General features: G+C 42.8%; 1 protein-coding gene across 3 annotated transcripts in view; it reads right to left on the bottom strand.

Moving 5' to 3' along the window:
- LOC127472607 (arf-GAP with GTPase, ANK repeat and PH domain-containing protein 1) overlaps positions 1–18,458 on the bottom strand; it is a 314,949-nt gene that overhangs the window by 284,587 nt on the left and 11,904 nt on the right. The window contains exon 1 of one of the 3 annotated variants that reach the window (XM_051791075.1): positions 4,524–4,944. The exons of the other annotated variants lie outside the window; for them this stretch is intronic. Within the exon in view, the coding sequence (XP_051647035.1) occupies positions 4,524–4,572 (49 nt within the window). The 5' untranslated portion in view covers positions 4,573–4,944. Of the gene's footprint in view, positions 1–4,523; positions 4,945–18,458 lie in introns of those variants that run through there. 3 annotated transcript variants of the gene reach the window in all.

The following is an 18,458-nucleotide window of genomic DNA, read 5'->3' as shown; positions in this document are numbered from 1 at the left end:
GCACATACCTTATTGATACTCTCTTTCCCTGCTGTATATTATACCCACTACTTTAACTAGGGAAAACCAACTACATTTAGAAGAGAATATTGTATTTCCCATCGAGCTGTGTTCCCAGTTAGATGGCACACAAAAAATAAGACCTTCAAGGCCTAGAAACAACAAAAGGTTTGTGGGATTCCAACGCTCTGGATACCCACTAGCAAGCAACATTATTCCATGTCATCTTCCTGGAAGATGATTTCAGCCTCACCTGCCAGTTACTTTTGGAGTTTCACAGCACTGACACCACAGCAAACTCCCACCTCAACATCCTTCTGCTTCCAAAAGTCACCAGAATTACTGGAGTTTGAAGTCCTCCTGTACCGCCCAAACCTGCCTTTATTGGTACACCAGCTGGGAATGTTCATTAACTTGCCATATCCCTGTTTACAGAAGGTCATACCTGAGGGTACTGCAAAGGTAAAACCCCACATGATCAACTGAAAATGAACACAGAATAAGGCCAAGTGTTCACTTTCTTAGCACGTTATTAGCTCAGGTCCTGAGAGCAGCAGGGGTAAATGCTGTTTGGGCAAAATCCTCAAACTAACATCATTATCCCTCAGGTAAGGAGATGATTCAAAACAGGAATCAACATTTCACCTTTAGAGATCCTGAACAACATCTACATCTTCTCCCCTGCACAGGTGGAACCTACTAATCAAGAATGACCTGGCCACTGCACAGTGTTTATCTCGCTGCTCTGTTCTGCCAGTGGACACTGCTCACAGAAATACTGCCCAGGTGAAGGAAAACATCCATCAATCCATCATTCACTTGCCAGTCTCCTTGCAAGAGCATTATGAATATTGCTAATCACAGTAGAAACAATCCTGCTCCATCCCTAAGTGTGCAGTTTCCTCTATATTCACACAAGCAAGGAGAATTATATTTTCTTTCAAACATTAAGCATGCTTATTAAAAACACTGATAAAACTGGAAGGTAGTTTCTCTCATTGAAGAGCTCCTCCTCTTTCTTTAGCTTAATGCACAGTTCTCAGCACATGAGCACTTCCAATTAATCCCCAAAGTCCCTGCAAAAACGAAATGCTCCATTTACTGACAAGAAGCTGGTGAGCATCAGGCAAATCCTACAGCCCCATATCTCATACTTTTATAAAAGCTGACACTGGATCCCATTGGCTGTGTTTCCAAACACAGGAAGTGCTATCAGCATGTATTTATATTTACCAAGAGCCCATTTTTTTCTTGTGTTATTAATGATACACAACTAACATGTTTTGACTGGTACCAAGCTCAGCTGAGTTAACATTGTGCAGAAGTTAATTAGTGCTTAATGCCAAATAGCAGAAAATGGAGCAGTCTGGGTGTAGGATCTATTTAATAGCTGTTTCTGCTGTTGTGTTGGGGTTTTATAAAAGGTTTCCATGTTTCTGTCTTCACAAAGAGACTACTTGAAGCAAATGGTGAATTTTGTGTATTATCAGCTCTCTCAGCAGACAGCAAGCACTGCTCATTATCACCACCCTTGCATTTATTTCCACCCATTGCTCCTGGGATAACAACAATATGCCTGAGGCTTACAACACATCTGAACTCCCAAAAAATGCAATTTCTTTTTTTTCCATAAAGGAAAAAACCTGAAGTTAAGATGCTCAAGAGCAGAGACATCAGTTTTTTCGTTATACAGATGGAGTTTATTCATCATTAATGACAAACTTTCTATCACATCTCATCTTCATTATTATCCACTAATTTAAGCAAACATTCAGGCATTACAGAGTTTTAACTATTGCCACTATATTTTCAGACATTTTCCATACAGAAGATTTCTAAATAGAAGCTCAAACTGATGTCAGTTTGTCAAATTGCCTCTGGACATAGCACTTCATGCTCTGGTCTAGCTGACAGGGTGGTGTATGGTCCAAACACTGGTCTTGGAGGTCTTTTCCAACCTTATTGACTCCATGATAAGGAACAGTGAAACCCCAGCACTCAGTTCTGCCAGCAGAGTGTTTGGATTTGCTGTTTCCTACCTACCTAATGGCAAAATATAAGGATATTAATTGAACTCAGAGTCGTCCAGACCATACGAGTAACCCCAGGGACTTAACTCTTCATTGCAAATACTGAGACTCTGCTATTAACAGTTCTTTAACCTGCTAAACTTCGGTAACCCCCTCTCCTCTAAAATAATATGTTTACCAGATTCTGATATACTCCATGTGTTCATTTTGGCTCTGTCAGGGGAAGAAGCTGCTGCCATTATAGCTGAGCCATGAATCAATACACTTAGCTTCCAAGGATTTCTTACAGAATTGGGGTGTTCAGCCTGGAGAAGAGAAGGCTCCAGGGTGACCTCAGAGCCCTTTCCAGTGCCTAAAGGGGCTCCAAGAGAGCTGGAGAGGGACTGGGGACAAGGGCCTGGAGGGACAAAACAAGGGGAATGGGATGGGATATTGGGAAGGAATTCTTCCCCATGGGGTGGTGAGGCCCTGGCACAGGTTGCCCAGAGCAGCTGTGGCTGCCCCTGGATCCCTGAAAATGTCCAAGGCCAGGTTGGAGCAACCTGGGATAGTGGCAGGGGGTGGGATGGGCTGTAAGGTCCCTTCCAACCCAACCCATCCTGCAGTTCTGCAGTGGCTCTGTGAACATCTTCACCAGAACAACTCCGGGAACGCTCAGCTGACATTCCCAAACCTCAGCCTGAGGAGAAAAAAAACCTCTTTTCATGACTCTCCATAACTGACTATGGACAACTGGTTAAGCACTGGAAAACTGACATCATCAGCTACGCACTTAAGACTAACAAGATTTTGGGTAGTTTAAAATAGTGAAATACAGCTCCATATACTGAGCTAGGATATATCACAGTCATGTGAAATGCCAAAAATTCACATTCCCCACAACTAAAACTTTACTGCATCTTGTGACAACAGTTTACACAAGAGACCCATAAACTGGGGACCAAAAACAAGTAACCAGCTTTGAGAAGTGAGGATTTTAACTGTGGAAACTTAATATTCACTCAGGGGAAAAAAAAAATTCCATGGACAAACAGCTTTTTTTAAACACTTCAGCAGGCAATGTATATTCTCCTTTTTCCAAAGCTTATCACAGTGTCTTCAGGGGGCTCCTATAGTTCTTTGCCACCACTCGAATCTGACCTTTTTCTAAGTAGTTTTGTCAGTGTGAGGAGGACAAACCAACTGTTAATAAAGACCCCTTTGCCAGAGGGCAAGGAAAGCCAAAGGAACTGGGCAGCTTACAGGACCCAGGGACTGAGACAAGGTCAGGTTTCCAGGATCTTCTCAAACTGAAAGCAGCCTGTTTTGAAGCCTGTTACAGATTCAGCACTCATTTTGCTGCATCTGCTTGCGCTGAAATTCTTCCTGTATATACAAGTCATGCTGAGCTGCTCCTCAGATGTTTGCTAAAGGCTTACAATATTTCCTTTGGCAACAGGAATCCCAAGGGCATCAAGCAGTGAATCTCTGCCTTACCAATGTGTTTATTCCAGCCATAAGCAGAACAAGCATCCTGGGCAACAATGATTCAGTTCCAGAGCCCCAAAAATTATCTGTTGATGCAGAGCTCACAGACATGAGAAGAAAACAGTAAGTAAATCTGCAGCAGATCTAATCTTTCAGTATCTTTTGTAATAGGAAGATAAGGAATCCACCCGACTTCTTTCACTGATGCTCTCACCGAATCAGCCTCACAGAAATAGAGCAGGTCATGAATTTTCTGTAAGGAACTGTACAGCCCATCAAATATTAAAAAGCACTGCAGATGTCTGCAGTCCTTTCTAAAAGCTTTTTTCAGATGAGCAAAGAGGACACATTAATTAATTAAATTAACTGTTTCCAAACACTCCACTTCTACAGATCATTACCTTCCTTCAGATGTTTTTAATAGAAAATTAGTCTGTTCCTCCAGGGTTTTCATTCCAGAGCTTCTCTATAACTATAACAGTGTTTGCTTATCCAGGCTTTCAGAAGACTTCACAGAACCCTACTGCTTTGTGCACAACCTAAAGCAATACTCACTGAAGCTTTTCAGAAAGCCTCTGAGTCCAGTCTGCACGTCAGCCACATCCCCAGGTTATCAATTACACAAGCAAAACCTTATACACAAAAAAAATTACATGCACTGAATCAAGAGCTTCTTAAAAATTATCAGGAATGCACATGAATCACTTCATTATTGAATTACTGCATCTACCCCACAATATACTTAATGAGGTTTCTTAAATTAAATCTCTTTCCGCCAAACACTTCTCCCTTTCAAATGGCATGAGCTGAATACCTACAGAGAGGACTGAATTTTCTTCAGATACAGCTGCAAGGTACCTGTCTGAATAATTCTGACAAGATTGACTTGTTTGTGTTGCAAGCAATCCCTCATTAGTGCCTTACTTAAAAATCAGTCGTAAGATGCCTGTTCCTAAATAGGTAAAGCACTCAAAGACATTATTCCAGAACAGAAACTGCACTGAAAGCTGGAAAACATCATCATACCTATTTCTGAAATGCCATCTCCTTCCAATTCCTTTGCAGCAAATAACATCCTTTCCAAAAAAGCAAAGTGCAGAAATCACTTATATGTATCAATGCTGGTCCAAACACATCGTCAGGACTCGGGTCGGAGAGGAGCGGAGCTCTTGGAGGTGACTCCTTCAGCCATCCCGAGACACGCAGCTCCTTTTACATCATCCCAGGCAGTCATTTGTTCCTCTTACATAACAGGCACAACTCCCAGTTGCCAGAGTTTCTACACAGTGTGCAGGAAGAGGCTGCAGCTGCCCCGTGCCCACGCCGGGCTCTCCCATGACCTGACCTAAGAGGCAGCAGATCAACACTTTGGGATCACGGCTCCTCAGGGCTTCTGAAAATAGAACACCAGCTGCTCTTGGAGTCCATGTGCTCCATACCCAGCACCACTGACCACAGCCCACGTGTGAGACCTCCTATTTCCTTAATGCCACGGCCAGACAGATTTACACCGCACTCCATCTCTGCCCAAGGGCTGCGGGGATCAATGGAGCTCTCAGCCTGATAACCAGGGGAAAGAATCCCACACAAACCTCTGAGCCAAACACTGCTTGGCAGCTGTGGCTCCATCAGACACTGAGGAGGCTGTTTCAGGCTTGGAGAAGCAGCCAAGCACGTTGAGAAGTGGAGACCCCACTCAATTTTCCCAGCACCGCTGCAAAGACCATTCTCAGTGCACAGACCTCACACCGCCTTCACAACTGGCACTGACACTTGTATCCAACAACATGAATTCGTCATGAATGGAGTCTGCTTTCAATTAATCAGATTAGCACCCCAGCTGTGAATACATATTCTCCAGAACCTTATTCTTGGACTGTGACCTCCTGTTATCTCGCGCTATCATAGAAATTTAATCTGTCAAACAATCCAGTACAAAGTCCACGTAATTATATCCGCTTAAGTACAAATCCACACTTGGCAACAGGCCCTCAACAGATACTTCTTGTTCATATGTCGGTCAAGTTTCATTCAAGTAATTACAGCCTCCTCCTTACTGGAACAGCCACTGATATTTGCAAAGTCTCACATTTCCAAAGCTCTAACAGGCAAGCCAAGCCTGGGTCTTCCAGTTTTCTGAAGAGCAAATGGAAGCAGCTACGTAAAGTTGAGATCACTGAGGCTCACTGTGCATCAGCCACAATGTATTGATGTTAACAAGGATGCTTCATTAACATTCAGCACTAATTCGTTTGGTTGCAAAATGCAGATAAGCCAAGTCTCTTCATGAATTGCATTTTCTCTACTTTTACCACCTGTACTTTGTCCTTCCTCATGGAGAGAACTTGATCACTCCTTCCATCTTTCTGGGCTTAACCTATGCATGCCTGAGATGTTCTGAAGTGGAACACAGGGGACCAGAAACAGGACTAACTGCAAAGCATTAGAGGCACAACATAACCTAAAGCAAAAGCCATATTCTATTATTTCTTACAAAAATCTCTTACCTAGGTGCTTTCTTCTATTCCCTTCTCCCTCTAATTCTCAGCATGATGCTCATGCGGATTTGAGCTCAGTTTGAAAATGCATGCATCCTACTTTATGAACTAATTCTGTAGTATACAGCAAGAATGTAAAATTGGACCTCAGTTACTTACAACTGCACAAGGCTATAAGTTATCTACCTGGTGCAATCAGAAAATTACTACAGAGATCCCACAGAGTTTAGCCTTCTGTTTACTCACTCCTCAGTTTACAAATGCCCCACAGATTCTTTTCAACATAACCAACATTATCCAGTAGCACTCCACAACAACTGATTGCAGTCTCTATTTACACTGTTTTTTAAAAATATACCAGCCAAGAAATACTCTTGTTGCCTGCCATTTCTGAAGCTTTAAGTACAGAACACCTATATTTGTTAAATAAATCAGATGACACCGAATATGCCAACTTATAGAAGAAGATAAGCTCAACATAATTCTACAGCCTTTTCCCTCTCATTCAGTTTCTCCTTATTCAAGTGTTAATAGTTCAAGTTTGGCTTTTTAGTTTCTGCAGTATAAGAGTCATGTCGATATATTTATTGACTCAGAGCTACCACATATTTCCAGATGAAACTGTGCTGCAAATGCTGTTTTCACCCACTTGAGGATTTTCAACTTACTCTACAATTGTCACCATTTGGTTAACTTTGAACCCTTTAGCAAGGGTTTAGCAACATCATGAGTATGTAGCTTAATGTATTTTAAGCAGTCATGACCAACTATGGAAGAGTTTACAATTGTTTGAGGTCTAGGTCTAAACACTCTACACATTTTTTTCAGTTATATCTGTTAAGTAAACCATTTGTACTTTTGCAAGCATGAGACAGCGATTTCTCCCAGCATTAGTTACTAATTATCAGTTAAGGAAGTTAATTCCTACATGCTGGAATTATTTTATAGCTGATAGTTCGAACATTACGCTCTCAGCCAGCCGAATGGAATTAAGTCTTCATCATAAAAGGCTTTCCCGTTATTATAATCTGATAAATGTAATTCATCTATTACTCAGCATTGCATATTAACTGCTTTGGCTGCTTGCTGAGTGTTGGTGATGCAGCAGGCAGTTAGTTTAAGCAACAGGAAAACACCTGCAGGGCTAATCCTTGAGCAACAGCTTCACCTCTTCCCCATTCCCCCACCTCACAGCAAAGCTTTCTGTTCCATTTTCAGTACACGAATTATGACAGACAATTTATCACAGAATCCCAGAATGGTTTGGACTGGAAGGGACCTTAAAGCTCCCCCCCCCCCCGCCATGGGCAGGGACACCTTCCACTAGCCCAGGTTGCTCCAAGCCTCATCCAACCAGGTCTTGGACACTTCCAGGGATCCAGGGGCAGCCACAGCTTCTCTGGGCAACCTGTGCCAGGGGCTCCGAGGAGAGAATTCTGGATGAACTATTTCAAATTTTAAATTATCTTGCTTTTTCACATCAGCTGTGCCCCCACTACTCAAACAACACACAGTTCAAGTGAACAGGCAGCTGCACTGGGCCATTATAGCCCCAAAGACCAGTCAGAATGAAACCACGGGCTTGTCTGGAGATCTACTTTCCAAGTGCTTTTGTAGCCAACATCTCCAGCCCTCGTTCCCACAGAGGCCTTGGACATGAGGCAAACCACAAAACGCACAGCCATGAACTGGGCAGCTTCTCCTCAAAATACTGCAGGTTCTCACAGTGACCTAAATCAACCACACTGGCAAAAGTGAGCAACCTCCAGAGCCCCTGTCCCTGTGGGCTACTGCTCAATACAATCCACTCTGTGTCTTTATCTTTTTACTACCAAAGCTCCAATCTGACCTTCTAAAAGCTTAGCAGGTGCAGCAGATATACAGAGAGATATCTCCTTGTGTGTTATTCCACACACAACACAACACAGGTTGCCCAGAGAAGCTGTGGCTGCCCCATCCCTGGAAGTGTCCAAGGCCAGGTTGGACAGGGCTTGGAGCAACCTGGGCTAGTGGAAGGTGTCCCTGCCCATGGCAGGGGGTGGGATGGGATGAGCTTTAAGGTCCCTTCCAAGCCCTTCACATTCTATGATTCCATGAAATTGTATTATTTTTCTTTACATCTTACGCCCCCTTGCTTTACATCTATATATGCTATAGATTCTTTCCTCACCATCCTGGCTTATGCTTCATGTCAACATTTCAACACAGTCCTCATCCATCAGCCATTGTTATGCTAAAACCTGGGTGTTAGCAGAGCTCTATTTTTAAAGTTGCCTGCCAGAGCACATCTCACTCAAAGCAGCCTGTCAAAGAAATTCACCCCCAACATGAACAAAGATGTATTCAAAAAGGAGTTTATGTCATTTTGTTTTTTTAATATGAGAACAAACTAGTGAGACCAATCTAGTTTACCGTAAAATATAATAAATGCTGCTATTTCCAAAACCTACCAAAATTCAAAATTCAGGAATTTGCCAGAGAAAGGATTTGGAAATTCATGAAATTATTGTATTTGATTGATTGGTCCATATTCCATTTGGCACAGCCAATTATAGCTTCCACAGCCCACGTCTCATAGTGCTTCCCCCATCCTAACATGGGGAATTCCCTGTAACAGAGTTCATATCTGGAGAAGATATTGGATCAACTCCATGATGTCTCTAGTTAGGAATGACAAATTCACTAGCAAAAAAAAGGCAGGAGAGGTAGAAAAAGACAAGCAAAGGCTGAATTCAACTGGGTTGTTCAATTTAAGGTAAATTGAAGTTGAACTGAAGGCTCCCCTCACTGGAACCTACCCTCAGGAGCAACAATTACCAGTAGTTTAAGATGTTTTTTGCATTTCCTCCCCACCCACACACCAAACGTTAATCATCCCCTGTTCCATTAGCATAGAGCTGCAATGCTCTAACAACATCTGTCTTCAATAATTAATCTCTGACACTAAATAAACTCCTGAGCCAGTGGCTGCAGATGCACCCCACTTTCCCCCTCCCATACAAACCCTAATGACTTTCCCAAGTGTGTTTATTAGCTTGGACAGCCGCCCACCTCCACTTGAGTCCAGTGCTCATCATCTGCCCTTCCATGCAAATAAACACTAATAAAAGCCCAAAACATCCTCGAGATCCTTTGGAGAACCTCAGTCCATCTCCATCAGTAGCCATTAGTGCTAAGGAGGTAGGGAACTCATTAGAAGGTTCCTCCAAACAGGAAAGAGCAATCATTAAGGTACTGGCACTCAGTTACTCCTTTTTTAATACTAAGCATAAGCTGAAAACACTAATTCAGATATATGAGTATCAGCCCCGCGGCTCGTTTCTTATATTGTATTAACCAGTGTTTAAAGGACGCATCTGACATTCTTCCATAGTAATTCCCACTGCTCTTAGGCCAAGGTTTAATAAATATTAGCCTGATTCTGTCATTCCTGAAAAGCACACAAACAAATAAACCCCTCCGTGTCCAGTCAGTTACAGTAGCACAGGACTTTCCTGGTATTGTGACTTATTATATTTCACTTTGATTGCTCAAAGTCATCTCATTCCCAGAAATCTAATTAAGTCATTCTCATAACTGCTCAGAGAACGCAGTAAGATCCAGTTTCTTTGAAATATTTATTATTGCAGTTATCATCTTGCAACAGTTACAGCCAAGTAGGCATCTGACCAAGTCCTAAGAAGTACCACTGTTTTGCTTAAACCCTTCTCAAAGCGACTCAGTCACAATCGATCTCAGACATGACTCAAGAGATCTTCTGCAGATCCACAAAACCTGAGGAAACAAAGATGAGCTGGGAGTAGCAGCAGCAGCCCGGGGAGATCGATGGCTGCCCTGATCAGCACACACACCTCGGCTCAGAGCCCCCTCTGCCTTCTCAACAGGCTTCTGTCCAACTCAGCTCCAGCCCTGAACCACACACGGTGCCTTCTGCAGTGTCAGAGCTCAGCCAGAACATGAACGGCTCTTCCTCTGTCCTGAATACCTGGCTAAGCCCACAGACCAACCAAACCCAACCAGGCCTCCAGCCCAAATGAAATAGTTCCACGAGAAAACACTTCCTGTCCTGTTGACAAACAAGCATCAGCCCAGCACAATAGCTTGCTATCTATTTCTAGGAAATAATGTGGTATTTGGCAGACTTGTTTGTAAAGATAATCACTGCAAGTGATTACAGGATCAAGCACTTGATCAGACTTAGGCATTCAGTACACACTGCCTGTCTATTTACAAACACCTGGTGATAATCTTCTGTTGTCCTGGACAAAGAAGAATAAAAACCAGTTCTGAACAGCAAGTGTTTCTTTCTATGTAACTTGAGGAAAAGCTTTACCTTAAACGCTGTGACAAATAAGGACTGTTATCAGAGGCAGTGGCCCCCAGCTGCAGCCCTGGCTCTGAGGAGTAGCACCCTGCCCTACCCACCCTGGCCTCACACAGCCTGGGCTGCCACCCACATCCCACTTAAACCAGGAGAAACAGTGACACTTCAGCTCCTGCCATGAGGAGAACACTGTGATTTCCCAGGCTTCCTGAAAGCAGCCCAGCTACCCCCATTTCTCGTCCCCACACAGGCAGCAAGTTCCTTTTTCAAGCAGGTACTTTTCTGTCACACAAGATAAAGATTATGAGCATTATCCCCACTTTGCACAAAACCTTTGAAAACAGTTCCAAGTTTTTGCTTTGGTTTTTTGTTTAATAAAGGCTTTAATGCTCAGCCTGGAGAGAGGTGAGGGGTTCCAGGCATTGCACCCACACCAACAGCCACAGAGAGACCCCTTAAGGCAAATGAAGACAGCACAATTACAGGGATGAGCAAACCTTAATCCTAGAATGGTTTGGGTTGGAAGGGACCTTAAAGCTCATCCAGTTTCACCCCTCTGCCATGGGCAGGGACACCTTCCACTAGCCCAGGTTGCTCCAAGCCCCGTCCAACCTGGCCTTGAGCACTCCCAGGGATGGGGCAGCCACAGCTTCTCTGGGCAACCTGTGCCAGGGCCTCAGCCCATCACAGGCAAGAATTCCTTCCTAATATCCAATCTAAACCTACTCTCTTTCAGTATAAAGTCCCAGAAGGCTTCCCCTTATCAAGGTCACACCGATACACGTGCCAGAGACGATGGTCACCTGGTGTTGTAGCCCTGAGCTGCTCTTGACCTTGCCATCAAGATCAAGCCTTGAGTGCACAGCTGCTTATCCCCTGCAGGACAGCAGAGCAGGGGTTCATTCTGGTATCATCACCAGCTCACAGAATTAAGAGATCTAAATGACATGCAAACACGCTCCAAATCCACTGTGTTGGCCTTTCACCAAACTTGTCTTATTGTCACCCTTTCAAATTACCCAGTGACATATCAGTGGCTCTGTTCTTGACATCAGTCCTTTCCTGTTCACTGTCAGTCTTGAAATAGAAGTCTCCATTAAAAAAAAGTAAGAAAACTAAATACTCCCCCTGCAAAGCTGTGAAGTTCTGCAACTGCAGTAATGCAGGCAACAGTTGTTTTAGCCACATTACACACTAACAGTGTCATCACCCAAGCAGGAATCATTCAAAATTCTTTTCAGACATAAACCGGTAGCAACCTGCTATGTAATTCTTCACTGTGGTCCAAGACAAATGAAAAGCTAAATTCTTTCGGGCAAACAGCAAGTTATTGTGACCTGAAATAAGCTTTCAGTGAGGTGGTTCAACTTCCAGGACGTACTCACTTGTTAGACTAATTCCCACTACATTTTCATCTGGATGCCAGCACAGAGTTCACTTCTGACGTGCTGATCCCTTGTCCCACGGGATTAGGAGCTGCATTTAATACACATTCAGGCACAGCTACACCGCTGGAAGTTTGCACAGCCTGGGCAGTTACTGAAAGTGAACCCAAGGGCAAGTCAGTCAAGAATTCCTGAGCCTTGACCATGGTGGAATTAAACACAGAACTTCTGCATAATACCATGGTTTTTACACATCTTCCAGGGAGTGAAAAGTCCCTTTATTTTCAGTGTTAGTAAGTATGCAGCTACTACTGGCATTTCAAGAACACATGATCTAAAATTAGCAGGAGCTGCTAGCAGCATGCATTTAAAAAAGGCCAACACTCCCCAGCAGCAAGTCAGAATGTGTTCTCATTAAACCTCACCTAAGTCTTCTGGATGATGGTTAAATTTAATAGGGAAGAGCATTTTTTACTGAACTGCTGAGGAGCGATACTGATGTCTAACAATGCTCATCAGTCAAGACACACACAGACTGATGAAGTTACTGCTTTAGTGAGGCTTCCCCAGCACTGTCAAAGCAGCACACGGGGTGTTCCACTCACACCTCCAAGCCAATTTTCCATTCCCAGAAGGTACTAGGCAAAAAGTACCAATATAAGCCAGAAAATCTAAATGAACAACTTGAAATCTGCTTTTAAAACTGGTACAGCCACAGTGGCTCTCAAAAAACCCCCAACAAAACAAAACAACAAACAGCTACCTGGAAGAAAGTCGATAATGTCGTATCCACAGATCCATCTCAGATGTCCCTCACACTCCAAAGGACACAAACTCTGCAAGAGAAAACTTCCTCCTGTTTGCATACTCTGAATATCCAACAGCACCACATTAGAGATGAGATTACCTTGTGTTTGGCAACACAGAGAACTCTGGTCAAAATTTACAAGTCTTTCACCATTGCAACATTTGTATGAGAGTTTAGAATTTAGATTTTTAGAGTATCAACATGAAAACCACCAGTTTTACGAGGGCTACAGCCAGACAGCCAGATGGAAAGAGACTTCACAGAAATGCAGCACAGTATTTGGAGGAGGCATATTACAGTTAGTTATACCAATTATCTCCACGGAGCGCTTTTACAGTTAAAAAAAAATCTCAGTGATTTGAACCCTGAATATTTAGCAAATAAGGTAAAAATCAAACTTCTAAGCACCCCTACCTTTACAGCAAAGGGAACCCATGGATTTACCCTGCCATCCTATGGACTGGACATTCTGCTCACGTTCTGTTCACAAGCACTTAATGCTTCAAGCTGTGACACAAATTTAACTCGTACTGAAAACCGGAAAATATAAATCCTGTGTTATTCACTGACATACAAGATCACATTTCTTAAAAGCTTAAGAGTATGTTTGGAGCAGGGTTACTGCTCTAATTGGAATATATCTGCAGCCATCAGTTATCAGACTACCCAAACACTTGGGCATCAGGGCAGCCAGGGAAAAGGAAGCATTAGGACAACACGAGAAGGCTGATCTCTGCTGCCCCATTAGCTTATTTTTTCATTCAATGAAATTTCCTGATAAATGTCTCCATGGAAAGTTTATGTTGGCAGAATTCTCCTCTCCATAGCACGGTGTGGTTTTCCACACTCACTGATGGAAAGCAGCAGATACAGCGCAGTTGGATTCTGTAGTGCAGACAGACAAGGGGAGGAGGGATTGAGTGCAGGGAGACCCAGTCAAATGTACTTGGGACTCAAGCACTCCTGAACTCTGGGATAAAGAACTGTTTTTCCAGAAAATGCCAACTGTCCAATGCAAAACTTAATTGAATGCTTTGCCCAGAAATTGCTCCTGTAAGTACTGCAATAATCTCAACATAAAGAGATTGCCACAGTCACCTGTTAACAGTAAAATTACTTACATTATATCATACAAAGTAGCCAACACCAAACAGCATAAACCAATTTGACTTCAGCAAAGTCTGTTTCATTTCACTCAAGCCTAGGACACAGTTCATATTTACCAAGTTATACAAATTCTTCATTGTCCACTATAGTGGAGGTCGAGTTGCAGCAAACTGTCCCTTTCACTCACAAGTCTCCAACAGACAACTTCACCATCCTCCAAAAAAGAAACAACTCTGGATGGTCAATCACAAGATCAGAATGAAGATCAGATTTCCTTTCCTTAATATCACAGAATGGTTTTGGTTGGAGTGAATCTTAAAACATCATCCAGTCCCACCCCCTGCCACGGGCAGGGACACCTTCCACCAGCCCAGGTTGCTCCAAGCCCCGTCCAGCCTGGCCTTGGACACTTCCAGGGATCCAGGGGCAGCCACAGCTTCTCTGGGCAACCTGCGCCACCCAACCTCCTCACCCTCACTGTAAAAAAACTTCTTTCTTAAAACTAAAGCTACCCTCTTTAATACCATCCCCCCTTGTCCAATTACAATATACCCTTCCCAAAAGTCAACCTCCAACTTGCCTTTCCCTCTGAATAACTGCAGACACCAACAGATACTTAAGGAAGCCACAGACACTGCAGTGAGCAGTACATGTAACTGTGCCCCACTGTGTTCAGCTCAGACCCCCACACGTCCAACCAGCCCAAACAGACCGTGTTGTGTCCTCATTCAGCACTTTTTTACATGATAAATTTCTTCTTGCTGAAAACAAAAGTGGTGTTGAGCTGCAGGCCTTGTGTGCAGTGCAACCCTAATGGTGCTGAGACTTTCACAGAAAGGAAAAGTTGGCATAAAGACGATACATAACAGCATTTTGGCAAGGTGAATTAAAACCTTCCACTGCCAATCACACAAGCAACTCCATTTCAACATCAGCTGCAGATAAAGGGAACACACACACACCTCCCAGAGAAACTGGTTCAGGTTTGTTAGAGCCTGCAAGTTATTTGATAGCCTGTTGAGCAGTTCAGTAGCAAGAGCTCCCGTGCATCCTCCCACCTTTCCGCTGTTCCTTAAGGAAAAAGGAGGTTTAGGTGCAAGACAGCAACACTCTAACTGGAGCCAACAGCCCTCCAACACCTACCAGCTTTGCAACAGCACATGCAGTCTCACAGCCTCACCCACTCTAAAGCTACACTCTCAGAAGATCATCAAGATCTACACCTGTTTTCAGCAAGTTTATACTCTGTGGCTCCACTTTACCACAAGCCTTTCACTTTCTAATATTATTTTCAGCTAAATCCAACCTGGGAATCAAGCAGCACATCACCTCATTTTGAATTCAAGTTGAATGGAGTTTGCAGTAATTCTGAGGCACAAAGAAGCAGAGAAATATAACCCTCACGTTACAGGCTTCACTTACCTGACTAACTTGGAGGCTTTACTCTGCAGGGGTTTAAAGAGAATTCAAATAAAAGCTTAGTTTTGTTCCCCAAAAAGACTCCGCAGCAACTTTATTTATTATTAATCAGGCCTCATCTGCTCCATACATCATTTCCATAAGATTACTAATCAGCCACATGTTACAAGATGACAGCAAATCCTGTTTCCTTTGTCAACATAAAGCTCTCACCTCCTGAAGAGTAAACACACAGCACAAGTTACAGCAGTTTGTTTCCTTTTATGCAAGCTAGTTGAGACACTGCATGAGAAACACCACGTTACAGATGGGATTTTGTACCTCAGTTATTTCATCTTACATCACAATTTGTCATTAGCAAGGTACTTTACTTATTCCTTCTGATAAGTACTCCCCTGTCACTTGACTGCAACATAAATACAAATAACTTGATTTACGGTTCTTTTCAGAAAATACATTACTTGCTAATTTAAACACTTAAAAGTTCACTGCAAATTCATACATTTCCTGACAAGTGGATGGAAGACACAAATTAAACAAGTGCCATAGTTTACTTGTAGTTAACAATCTCTGCTTTTAAATCAGCTGCTCATTATTACAGAGTTCACAGAACTGCCTAAGTACAGAAATCAGCCTGAAAGTTGGCAGTCACAGAGAACAAGAAGCAGAACCAGGTCCAGCATCAAAGCCCATCCCAGCAGATGGAAGTGATAATCCAGAAGCCTTCAAAATTCTCTCCAATTATGTCACTTTAGTTGATACCTCAAAGTCTCCCAGAACAGCTGCTGGTCTTTGAGTATTATGAGAATTTGGCTTCTTTTTACTTCCAAAAGCCAACAGCCTGCAACCACTCCAGAAGTTTGTTAGAATAAGAGCAAAGTACACTGAAGCCTCTATATTCTAATGTTTCAATGGCCTGTTTGTGCTGCTTGGAGGCACAGCACAAAATGGTTCTTGCAAGTAAGGAAACCCCTGACTATCCCACACCTCAAGTGTATGTAGCTATCTTGACCATTACAATCCATTTTTACAGCTTCACAGGAACTACTTACAAGCTGTTATGGTTAAAAAACAAATCCCACACCCTGTCCCAAGGCGATGATTTTGCATCTCACATCACTCATCAGCATCAAAGCTTCTGCTTGTCCACCTTCCCAAGGAGAGGATGAAACCTAACACAGTTCTGTCACAGACTGCTCCCATGTATTCAAATTCCATCTGGGAACGGAACCCCTCTGGTTTTTTGTGCTCAGGACGAGCCCACCTGGATATAAACTGGTTTAGTAACTGATTTAACTGCAGCACCAGCAGCAACCACACTGAGCTCTCAGCTCACTCTGTGTGATGTGGAGTGGCTTCTGCAATAGCTTGGCCACAGCATCCAACACACAAAACCCACCCTGGATGCCAACAAATGAGCCACCAGCACTAGTGCAGAGGCAACATCTTCCAGATGCCCACTGCACTATCTTCTAAGACCAGATTTCATGTTCTGCTTTAAAAGACTGGACTGGAATCAGACAACAGACACCCCAAGGACAAAAGAACCAGCCTGACTGCACAGTCACAGGGTAGTAGAGGGCTTTCCTGGCACCCTGCAGTGTTCTCCACACACTACTCCCAGTGAAACCTGTATCTAAACCACTGTGCAGAGAATATGTTCCCCCGAGGACAATAAATGTCCTGTCTCAGCTCACATACCTACTTAGGAACAGCCTTTTGATTGATGTGATCAACATATTCACAGAGGCTAACAAGAGACTGGTGCTGAGGCAGGAAGACAGCTCATATTATTCACAAAGAACAGATTTATACAGCTATTCCATACCTGTTTGTAGCACGTTGTTGTTCTGGGTTGGTTTTTTTTTTAATTACAGCCTCAATGGTTTTGTTTTCAAAAGATCTAGCCCCGTTTGTAATTGGAACTATTTATCCATGTTTCATTTACCTGACGTGTCATCACTCAACAGCTTTTCTCAGATATCACCACTTACCTTGCAGGCAATATTCCCGTGTGCTGAGGAGGGAAACAGTATGAAAACTACCCCAGAGCAGCTGCAGAATGGCAGAGAGCCCATGGCAAACGGCTCAGCACTGCACAGGGTTCCTCTGACTGCCCCTTGCACTGGAATTAAGGGATACCAGACAACTTCTGAGACACTTCAGTGTTGCTTTCTCCTGAGACGATGATATTTGTACTCAAGTTTCTAGCAGGTAGCTGGCTCAGCCTGAGTACAACATCTTATTTGCATACCAATTTAAACAATAATAACCTGAAACACCACCAGTAGGCTACCTTGCTCCCTACAAATTCTGTCAAAATTCATTTTCCCCATTTATCTGCCGAGTTTTTAAAAAGCTTCTGGCCTAGTTAGCAAATCAAGGGATATAGATGTGAGCTTTAATTTTAATAGCATGTCATTACCTAACATCAAGTAATCCCTAAAGAGACATACTTGCACTTTTTAGGTCACTGAGGTATTTTGCCTCTTGTTGTTGACAGCCTATGTTCAAATCACAGCCAAACACCTGTATTTAAATGGTTTTTTTCTTCCAAATTGACTAATTTCTTTCAGCTGTCTGTAGTCTCATTTCAGCAATTGCTGTGAAAGTAAGCCAGTAAGGCTCAAATTGGAAAACTTGATATGATTAAAGGGTCTAAATCACCTTGAAATATTAACTTGGAGATAGATTAATGTTCATTTTGTCTAATGTAATGTTACAGAAGCAAAGAGAACCTCCCCACTCACACAGAGCCTGCACAACTGAAGAATCAGCTTCCTCCTGAACAGCTCTTGCCTTATTCAAGGAAAGGTAAACGTCATCTCTTTAGGCTATTGCATTCCATAATCTAACATTAGGATTTTTCCTATCAGCCCAGAAATAAAAGCCCTCTGGTTTACATTAAAGTTCACTGGTTTGCACAGTAAGTAAAATACTCAATGCTCATTTCCTTTACCAGGATCACAGACAGTAAAAATACCTTTATTATTATCCCAACATCACTGTTTGAATTGTCCCTATTTTATTTTCCTTATGTTTTCCCACTGCAGTTTCTGCCGCACTCCCACCAACGCCAATTCAAATGGCACAGCAAGTCTTTCATTACCTAAAACTGCACAGACAACTATCACACATATTCTATCTCCACCATATAGAAAACAGCAATGTAAAAATTATTACCATATAGATAACGGTGATTTTCCAGCTTAAGGGGGGAAAAACGCATGCTCTGGAAAAATATTTTTCCAGCAGTTGTTTAAACACCAAAAAGAACAACAGTGAGACTACATGAAAGCCACTGAATTTTCCCTTTAACGTTTCAGTGACTGAAATGGACAAGCACTTGGATTAGGCATTTAAAGGAAAAGAGGGGCCTCCAGTTGTTTGTTTTAAAACACATATAATGCTCCATGTTAA

Source organism: Manacus candei, unplaced genomic scaffold (assembly GCF_025592945.1).
Source record: "Manacus candei isolate 608988 ecotype Guabito, Panama unplaced genomic scaffold, ASM2559294v1 h1tg000029l, whole genome shotgun sequence".
NCBI lineage: Eukaryota > Metazoa > Chordata > Aves > Passeriformes > Pipridae > Manacus > Manacus candei.
Note: the sequence above shows the minus strand (reverse complement) of the source record. Positions and strands in the feature narration are given on the sequence as shown.